The 11025-nt window shown below is 31.0% G+C and overlaps 1 protein-coding gene across 1 annotated transcript; it reads left to right on the top strand.

Annotated features, from left to right (window-relative positions):
* Window positions 1-6167: 6167 nt before the first annotated feature.
* Window positions 6168-10621, top strand: LOC134727035 (ras-related protein Rap-2a-like). Its single transcript, XM_063591422.1, has 2 exons — window positions 6168-6291; window positions 9387-10621. The coding sequence occupies exon 2, from the start codon at window positions 9491-9493 to the stop codon at window positions 10208-10210; it is 720 nt and encodes a 239-aa protein (XP_063447492.1). The 5' UTR covers window positions 6168-6291; window positions 9387-9490; the 3' UTR covers window positions 10211-10621.
* Window positions 10622-11025: the final 404 nt, after the last annotated feature.

The raw sequence follows: 11025 nt of genomic DNA on the forward strand, positions 1-11025 counted from the left end.
GAGAAACATCAACTATAAGAGCAGAACTACGACACAACAAAAACACAACACTAAAATGTAACGCACACAGAAACGAACTATAATAATAACAATGGCCATTTCCTGACTTCGTACAGGATATTTTAGGAGAAAAATGGTGGTTTGAACCTAGTTTGGTGGCTAACCAAACCTCCAGCTTTTATGGCAATGTTTAATATAACATTGTATGAACAACGACAGCATAACATGACAGGACTAAAATACAAATAAATTGGAGAACATATAGGACAGAGAAAAACACGAACAACAGCTATCATTGCATTTCTAATTAGTTCGATTTTTTTTTATCTATCCTGCAACTAAGATAAAACGTTGTCAACGTAGATAGGTATTATATTGTTGTATTGTCCTTTAGCACAAATCTTCATCATCTTGCTTATCAGACGAAACGCGCGTCTGGCGTACTAAATTATAACTATTTATCAGGAAATTACAGCAATAATGGCTCAGCAGATCTTCATATTAAATCATACTTGACCCTTCTGCTCTAAAATGAGTTTCCAAATATTCCAAATATATGTAATATCGCAAATGATTTAGATAGTTATATATGACTAATAACGTTACCACCAGATGACATACAGCAATTTGAATAACCGTATGGTATTGCATTTCCATATTTATCTCTTAAATTAGTTTCGTTTCGTACAATGATAATTATTTAACAGTATTTTGGCGAAGTCACACGATATAGAATAATAAAACAACAATGATAGAAATTATAATAAACAGTATGTCTAACTCACTAATAAAACATAATATATTTACCATTGCTATATTTTCGTTAAATTTACTTTTTAGACAAGACAAGTTTATTAATAATACACTCAGACACACAGTGTGTGCAACAAGAGCAACATATTATATATATTATTGTATAGCAATATAATATTTCCCACAGAAAGTAACCAAAAGTTAGCGTGCAATAAATTCTAATATTGCACTAGTGCAATAAATCTTCAAAATTCATGACGTCATCAACGACAAAATCTTAGTTTAAACCAATTTTAACTTTCAAATATTATATTGCCATACAATAAAAGGATTATTGCATGAATATAGGGGAATATTGTCCCTCGTAGAACATATATTGCACTCGCAAGCTCTTGCAATATAAGATTCTACTCGGGACAATATTCCCCAATATTCATGCAATAACCCTATAGTATACATCATAACAAATTGGTCAACAAATAAAAAATAGTAATGTTTGATACATTTCACATCGTTGGGTAACGTTAAGTTTTGTTACATACATGGGTTGTCCACGTGCACTGTTTCGATCCCACAGCTTGTGAACATTTCAGGGGGTTACAACTACTCAGCAGTCAGTACTTCTGTTCTGATATACGATATTAAAGATGTTGTCAGGTCTTTGTTATTGGTTAAAAATGTTAAAATAATTGGATCAATAAAGGTTATTTACCACATGCACGTACATAGATCTTTTCAAATTTGGCACACTTTTAGTGTTGATTTTAATTTTTACCAGGAGACAAATCAAGGATTTAAATACAAACTGTGAGGCCCCAGGACTATGAGAATAGCTAGATCGACAGGATAAGAAGTTTAATTGAAAAAAAAACTGAACTCCAAGGAAAATTTGAAACGTAAAAAGTCCTTAATTTCTCAAATGACAAATTCGAAAGCTCAAACACACCAAACGAATAGAATATACAATATTGATATTCCTGACTTGGTACAAGCATTTTATTATGTAGAAAATGGCTGATTAAACTTGGGTTTATAGCTAGCTAAACCTCTCACTTGTACGACAGTCATATATATTATTCCATCATATTAACAACAATATGTAGGCAAAACTAACATATAAAATAGGTAAAATTGTCCAAAATGAGATACATCATGTATAAATACCCATTAACGTCAAAAATATTTTAACATAAATGAAATCAAAAGTAATGGGTAAAAACTTACAAGACAAATGAAACGAAACACTTTAACACGTAAATAAGATAACAAACATCGTCAGTACTTAGAATTTATACTTAAAGAACATCAATCCCTATTTGTGTAAGTCGATATGTAATATTTAAATGTTGACTGCTGTACTCCTATTTCTGACATTATTATCTATTATGTCTGCTTGTTTTGTACATACATCGTTGTCAATATAATAGAACTTTATGTTCGACTGTCTTACAAGTGAGGGTTTAGCTAGCTTTAAAACCGGGTTTACCCACTATTTTCTAAATACGAAAATGTCTGTACCAAAACAAGAATTAACAGTTGTTCATCATTCGTTTGATGTGTTTGAGCTTTGTATTATGCAATTTCATTTAAAAAAAATAATTTTCCTTTTTTAATTCTCCCCGGAGTTCATTATTTTTGTGATTTTACTTTTCACAGCTTTCATTGACTCTTAAGTTTGACATCTTTTATGAACGCTTGTCTATTTCCGAAAATCGTATCCAATTTCAATAATTATATACACATTCTATTTCAAACTCATTTCTGTTTTACTCCAAAAGTATGGCTACTTATGTTTTTATAATAGTGATTAAGATAATTACACAATGTTGACTGCTGTACTCCTATTTTTAACATTTTTATCTATTATGTCTATTTGTTTTGTTCATACATCGTTGTCAAGTTAATGGAACTTTATGTACGACTGTCTTACAAGTGAGAGGTTTAGCTAGCTTCAAAAGCAGGTCTAACCACTATTCTACATAAAAATGTCTGTGCCAAGTCAGGAATAAGGCAGTGTGTTATCCATTTGTTCGATGTGTTTCAGCTTTTGATTTTGAAATTTTATTAGTGACTTTCCGTTTCGAATTTTCCTCGGAGTTCAGTATTTTTGTGATTTCACTTCTTGGTATCTTTGTGAGTTTTAACTTTAATGTCAAGCAATGTTGGATATCATTGTAGAAATAATCATGATAATATCTGTTGACTTAAAAAGTAGAATAAATGTAAAACGTCAGCAACATGACAGTTATAAATGATAACATCTGAAGTTACTTCATATAATGCTCAATGAAAGATAAATGTTCAGGACAGATTGCAGTTATGAATCGTAAAGTTGCGTATGAATTATACCAGAACTAATTAGATTCTGCTGTCAAAGATCCCCCTTAACTGATAAAAAAGTTAAAAAAAAAAAGAAGAAAAGTTTCCTTTATAGGAATAGTTTTATTGAAATATGATTCCAAAAGCCGTTTTTGTCTCTCTATTTGAATAGATGTTCAGGGTCATATGTACTAATTTCTTAATAATAAACATTGATTCAAATGTAACTTCAAGATTATTTTCAATTATATAAAACATCATCTGAATAAAATCAGACGCAAATTTCCTTCAATTATTTAATACAGAGCTAGTTTCACAGCGTTTGACAGGTGGTTTTCAGACGTGTTATTTCTTTTGTCCGTAAAATAATCACTGTCCTATTATCTGTATAATGGGATGTAATTCTTTCCTCCTATAACTCATAATATAATAACCTATTTTTGTCGCTTGATATTAATCATTTTCCGTGGCAACTAGGAAAATTAAAGTACTTCTCATGTTTCTACTTGAGTTTCTGTTATGTTTTCTCCTTTTCGTATATCATTATACCCTGTAGTAACGGAATGATAGCATTTTACTACGTTGTTATGATATGTCATTAATAATACATTTTAAATCATATTTTTTTCTAAAGGTCTATTCATGCTGTTGATTCTAGTTGTCATATTTTGACAACACATTCGAAGTTATATGACATCAATTTGGTTAGATTCCGTAATGTCTTAAATTGTAGTGTAAAGTGCTCACATATATTACAAAAATAAGACGTTTGCACACGAGAATGCTCTCCTTTAAAATTCAAATGAGGTAGAAGTTCATCGTAGGACATTGAACCCTGAACAAAATACACCGCATAGTAAGATATCAAAGTCCCAAAAATTACAAATGTAAAACAACTCTAACGAGAAACTAACTACCTGATTTCACATACAAATTACCACTAAAAAACATATATGGTTTACTGCAATAAAGAAAATAGCTTATGGCTAAGGACACGCTTTAACAGAAAGTGGCTGGGTTAAATATAATATTTGCGGGGGCATATAATCCTTCTCATTTCAGGTGGCAGCGGTGCGGGCAAGTTTAAAGTTGTCTTATTGAGAACCATAACACATCTTCTTCATTTTTACTCTTAACTCTCTGTCAATTGACCTTGACTTTTTTCTTTGTTACTGTAATATTGCTATTAATGTTGATCAATTATGATTTAAATTTATTCCATACTAAAACCAATTAATCAAAAAAGATCCGATTGAAATGTACCAGTAATAGTAATTATATAAGCCTTCCACGTAGACCAACTTATTATTTTTATTTGCTAACTGGTACAGTTATAAAAGGTTAAAAACCATTTTATTTGTTTCTCTCACCAATTGTTTTATACAGAGCGTTTTTGATCGGGAAACCCTTTTTTATATTGAATATAAATATGATACTTTTTTTTGTCTTGAAAACAGCATTGATGAATCTCATTAAGTGCCAGTCTGCCTAAGAATCAGGCAGTGGTGAAAACATCGATCCAAAAAAACCCACCCAATTTGACATTGATTTCAGTTCATAAAATGTAGTTATGTACAAAAATAACATTTATTTCCATTATCTGTTCTGGTAAAAGAAGATAAAATTTGGTTGAAATGCACTAGAAATTAACGAATAAGGGGAGATAACTCTGTAATTTGCTATAATTTGCTATCATTCTAACCAATTTTCTAACCAAGTTATTTGATATTACCAGACACACACAAACGAAAGACCAATTATTTTTAACTCAGGACAATGGTTGGTATTAAATAGTATGATTAGCTCGGTGGGTTTTTTCTGATCATGTTTTGATTTTTCCCTAAATTGCCTGATTCTTACAAAGACTGGCACTTAATACGAATGGTATGCACAGAGAAATTACCGGACGTTTATATTTAAAATGAAAGTGTTGAATGCCAGAGGGACTTTGAGATACCGTGATACCAAATTGGCTTATAATGACAGTAGAAGCAAGGCTTTGATGCTTAGATCGGTTTCTTCTTTATAATTATATTAGTATTTGAATAGTTGCTATCATTTGCGTGTATTTATAATTTGGATTCGTTGTTTCATGGCTCTTCAAATAATAATATAAAAGTTCTGTGAAATTGTATCTGTAATTTTTTGCTAAAAATTTCAGCGTTTTCATAATCAAAAGCTCGTTAAATAAATTGTATAAAGTTTTATAAAAACAAAGTTAATAAATTAGTTTAGATGATTTCTTTATGAAACTTTAAGACAATCTCATCTCATTGGTAAACATTATCGCTCTGAAATAAAATTCATTTAGTGACAGACAATACTTTTCAAACATCCAAAGTAAAGTCACTGAAGAAACTAGTATTTGACTGTAATACTATCTTGTCTACCACCGTTACTTGGACATGGCCCGTTAGATTGCTCAGGGAGCGATATCCAAATTCAGAAATAGATTTTTCTAACTGAAATCGAAACTATGAATGTTATGCTGTCATGAAATAGAAGTTCCTTCATAGTATATAACTCCCAAATGGATTTAATATTCTACAACAATATTTCCGCTGCTGCACTGGAACAATTATCAGTATTTGTTTCTAAAGATATATAAGTTATGTTTCAACAGGGACTTATATAATGGTATAATTGTTTATAACAAAAGCTGCATGAGGAACTTCAGTTTGACGGAACACATTTTATTAAACAGTGCTGTCCTGTTTTTTTAATTCATGTTATTAATTTTTATGTATTTTGACCAAAAAATATATTGTTTGCATTATTCAGTTTTTGGCTAATTATATAGATTATTATATCTTCTTATTAGGCGTGAAAGCAATGCATCCACTCAGACAATACAATTCTAAAAGTTCCATTTATCATAACAATTGCTCTTTTAATCGACCAGCGGACTATTATTGGTGTTATCTAATGGTTGTCCACCTTCGTTTTGGTTAATCAAGGAGTTAAGTGTTTATAAATATCAATATTATATATAATTCCATTACCACATCTGTTGAAGGATATAGCCCTTGTTGAGGACTTCTTAGAATAATATAACCTTTGATTCTCTATTGATTATCGGTGTTTTTATTTTTACTCGTAAGAGCTTAGGTGTAAACAACGCAGTTAATTGTCAAATAAAAACTAATCAATGTTATAGCCGATGTACTTTTCTATACAAGTTTAATGGACATGTAAAACTTTCAAGGATAGTATTTTCAGGTAAGTTTTATTTGCTTTACGGAAAAGTTTAGAATCAAATGTGAAAGTACTTCTTTTTAATGTTCTGACATCTGTTTCAACATAAGATGTATTTTTTTTCACGCCATTTTATCAATAATAAACTCGAAGATTTTTAACATGATTTTTATATTATTTCCGCCTAGCAGGAGTCCTCCTGGAACCATTAGTACGAACACTACCATAATATTTGTTCCAGTTGAAACGAATTTTATTATACCTTTCATTCCGTTAATGACACATACTGCAACACAAGGGAGTGACCATTTAACTTTAAGAAGGCAGGGAGGGATGTGGGTTTTTGTCTGAGTGGCAACACTGTAAAATTAAGGTATGGGGACAATCTGGATTCAAAATATGTTATTGCCTTTTGTTTGAACACAATAACTATTTTTCATTAAATTGGGGATTTGGGATAAGAATCGTTTTTTAAGAAAAAAACATATCCTCCGTTTTTAAGATGAGAGGTTGTTCCCCTAAATTATATTACAGAAATTTCTTCCACATGAAAATGATACAAAGAAGGAAATTCGGTTTCACGACACTTATACAAATTTATTTGTTCCTTTTTCAAGCGGGTATATAGCTTACGAAATTGATTTACGCTAATAAATGGTTAAAAAATATATGTTACCTTTCGATTTCTGTATCTTGTTAATGCTTAACTCATTAGTTATTGTTGTTCTATTTTGTTCATTCTATCAAAGAAACAGCGGTTTCCGACATTTTTTTCATCAAAAGAATACGGCAGTGTTTTTTGTCATAAATCAGATTTGTTTTAAAAAAAGACACGAAATAGAATGAAGATAAATGATAAATATTCCTATACCGAGCTGGTAGTTTGCAAATCAACAATAATGCACTGTTCTTTTCTGAAGTTTTTTGTCTGTCGCATTTGTCATTATGTTTTTGTGATGCGATGGGTTTTTTCTTCTTTCTTTTAGTTATTGCTTTATTGGCCATTGATGAGGTGAACAGATGTCCAGTATTCTCAATTCCTTACTCCCAAGTCCTATCTCTCTAACTTATATCCAATTCCCTCCTCAATACTCCTGCTTTTCCCCTTTTCTCCGACACGAAAATTGTTCAAAATTCTCCGCCTAAAAAATAAAAATAAAAATTCTTTAGTTTTACTACCCCTCAGACCTTGATTCCAGATTTCTATTAAGCATATCCACCAACTTATAGATATATTCTAACTTTGTCATTCCAACTATATATGACCTGGGTACATATTTTTCATAGGTTGGTACGTACAAAAGTTTCAATAAGCGGATGAAACCGTTCTGAATAATGAATGTGTTGTTTTTATTTAGCTCCTTTATGAACCATAAAACTACATGGATAAAGGGTTAAACAAAGTCAAGTTACTGATAAAATTTAAGTGCCATTACGAGCATAGGCATAGAATATTCAACTTGTTTGAAGATAACATTCTATTTTAAGATACACTTCTAGGAATAATAAAAATGTTTATCAACTTTAAGAATTTTTTGGTGTTCGATTTTAAATAAATTTGAGTTGTCCATTATATGCATCCCAATGGTTGCAGTTGAACAAAAATATAGTTACTACATGTCTGTTCTAAACGAAAGCGAAACCCTTGCCAAATATGGTTGGTCCGTTTGGCTGTTAGGGATGTACAAGAATGCATCCACGTTCAGTCGGAATGGAGAAGTTAAGGCTGATGCCTCGTGTTGAGAGAGGGTCTGTTGCAATCTTATTTACCCTCATTTTCTAGTTTTAACATCGCAAATGAAACAAATACGTTTGAATCAGGGACCAAATGGTAATTTAAAACCTCGATGCATGTACTTTCCCGAAAACCGAGGTTCATTAATTCATTATTCATTTTTTATATTATTTAGAACTATAAAAATGTTCAAAGAACAGGTTTACTGTAAATGATGTTCATTGTTTATACGGTCAATTACAACAACTGTATTATGTAGAGAATAATAATACTTCTTATATTTTGAAATGTTTTATAATCCTCGGCAATCTAACTTAAACAATTAAAACTTTCTGCTTTCTGTGTTCATGGTGTTAGTGTTAATATTAACCTACAACTCGGGCTAATTTGATATTTACATCTATGACCATTGACCACTGTCCTGTTTTATGTAGACGTTATAAAAAATATTGACAAATTAAACAGGATCAATAAAGGTATACAAATGAATATAACATAAAAAATATCATTGTGAAAATCTTACATATTGACTTTCTTATCGGTCACAGGCTGGTCAGATTGTCTAGCCGAAGACCAATAAATAGGTCAACATTAATTTGCCCCAATATACACATTTATATATTAATTAACCAGTCCAAAAGTTGCCAGTTATTCTGAGCAAAACAAATTATAAAGTCTTCTTTTCTTGTTGGATTAACCTGAAAAAGGTTAATATGGAAAGTATCTTATATATATATAAAAGAAAATAAAACTCAATTAATTTCGTGCGCCGAGGCACTTTTCTAAAATTACCTTCCTCTGGAACGGTGAAATCAGATCATTTAAAAAACCGAGATGTTTTATTTAGATAAGCGGAGACCTTGTATATAAGCCTAGTTTTGGTCAATTGTATAACTATTTGCATTATATTTCCGCGGTCTGACCAGTTTTCTATTTGCAGAAGGGACATCATCATGATGGCTGATTGTAACTAAAATATTTTGTTTTGATATTTAGTACAAATTTAACACACAAAATAAAGTTATAGTAAATGTACAAACATTAAATAAATAGAAAAAAATCTTGTAACTTTATTCGATTTTAAGGTTTATATAAAGTTGTTACACATTGCTGTGGCAGGTTTACTAGATTTTTTTTTATGTAAATCATATTATTATACATACTATCTTATTTTTGTACTGTTCCTATTCAACAACACACATCTGGGACATAATATACTGTCGTACTAGTCCCCTGTTTCATGAACTATTCTATGTTGCACAACATGAGTTAAATGAAAAGTGTCCACAGAAAAAAAATATACGACAAACATTAAAATACAAGATAATTATATACCATTTAAATGAAACAGCTGAAGAAAACACCATTTATTTTTTTGTTTCAGGACACTGTCATCGATTTAAAATGATTTGAATTAGATAAGAGAAATGACACACAATACTGCACTGATTCTGAAGATTACAGACAAAATTGAACAATACGTTTAGTATGGCGGATCTTGATCATCGAAATCGAGTTGTTTTTCTTGGCGCAGGAGATGTCGGGAAAAGTTCAATATTACAACGCTTTTTATTTGATACTTACGATGAAAAATACACAGAAACAGTTGAAGATTTGTTTTCTAAGGAATATGACATTAAAGGTATTCACTTAAAAGTAGATTTTCTTGATACGGCTGGTAAATTTGCTTTCCCAGCAATGCGGCGCCTCAACATTGTGAATGCTCACGGCTTCGTTCTAGTTTATTCGATCACAAATGAACAAACATTTGAAGAAGTCAAACAATTATGGGAGCAAATTAAAGAAATGCGAGAAAATTACGAGGAAATTCCGTGTGTAATTGTGGGCAATCATTTGGATCAGGAAGATAGTCGACAAATTGAGAGATTCGATGCTCTGAACTGGGCATACAACGAGGATCTAGCGGGAGGATTTATTGAAGTTTCTGCTAAGGAAAATATTGGAATGTCAGACATTTTTAAAATACTTCTAGAGCAGGTTAATCACCCTAGAGATAAACATACTGACCATTTCTCGCTTCGTCGAATGAGTGTTCATTTTGTAGAAAACAACGAAACGGATACTTCTGACCATCACGAAGGTCAAGCAGATTTTACACGAAGTCGAAGTCGCAGTTTGATAAGAAGGGGAAGTAAACCAAAAACGAAGCGGTCAAGTAAATCAAAGAGCGATTGTGTTGTATCTTAGTGGTCAGCATTCACTGGACCAGTAGTGAAGTTGGACTACTGCTTCCAGTGTTTCAAATTATTCTTGTACATTGGATATTATCTATTAATTATGACCAAATTACAACAGAGAGCTCTTGCACTTAGACTTAAAAAACATATATATGCGGTTGAAGTTCAATAAATGCTCAGTAACGTTATGATTTGCTATCTAGTTCAACTTGGTTCTTTATTAATTTCTGCACCAAAAAAATTGAAGATAAAAATAATAAAACTAGACGAACAAATATTTGAATCACTGAATTTTACGATTTTTTAAAACTCTATAGCAGTTCTTTACATCACATACTAATTATAATTTCATTTCGAGTATATACATATGTTTCTTGATGACGAAAAACAATCTCTTGTAACAATTTCGTCTTTATAAACCTGCATTGTGCCTAGATTGCATTTACAACAAAATCCAGTTAAGATTTTATTTTCTAACATATAAATAGCAATATAATTTTATTTTCTAAAATATAAATAGCAATATAATTTTATTTGTCTGGGGCATGCTAGGCCTTAACTTTTCCTGATAAACAGGTTTGTCTGTACTCAGAATATAATTGAGAAGTAAAAGCGCAGCCATACTAGTCAAAAGGTCTATATTAGCCTTAAGTTAAATAATATTAAATGTACAAAAAATAATTTCTTCGTCGATATGGAATTAAACCATCGCAGTTGTAGCTTTAATCGGACAAATTAATCGGGATAACGTCACCAGATCGAGTGAACACGTAATTGCATCTTGTGATATGTGATATGTGACAATGATATGTGAACAATAAATAG

Source organism: Mytilus trossulus, chromosome 7 (genome assembly GCF_036588685.1).
Source record: "Mytilus trossulus isolate FHL-02 chromosome 7, PNRI_Mtr1.1.1.hap1, whole genome shotgun sequence".
Classification (NCBI taxonomy): domain Eukaryota; kingdom Metazoa; phylum Mollusca; class Bivalvia; order Mytilida; family Mytilidae; genus Mytilus; species Mytilus trossulus.

Coding starts and splice junctions, on each gene's coding strand:
- LOC134727035 (XM_063591422.1), top strand. CDS start 9,491: ATGGCGGATCTTGATCATCGAAATCGAGTTGTTTTTCTTGGCGCAGGA.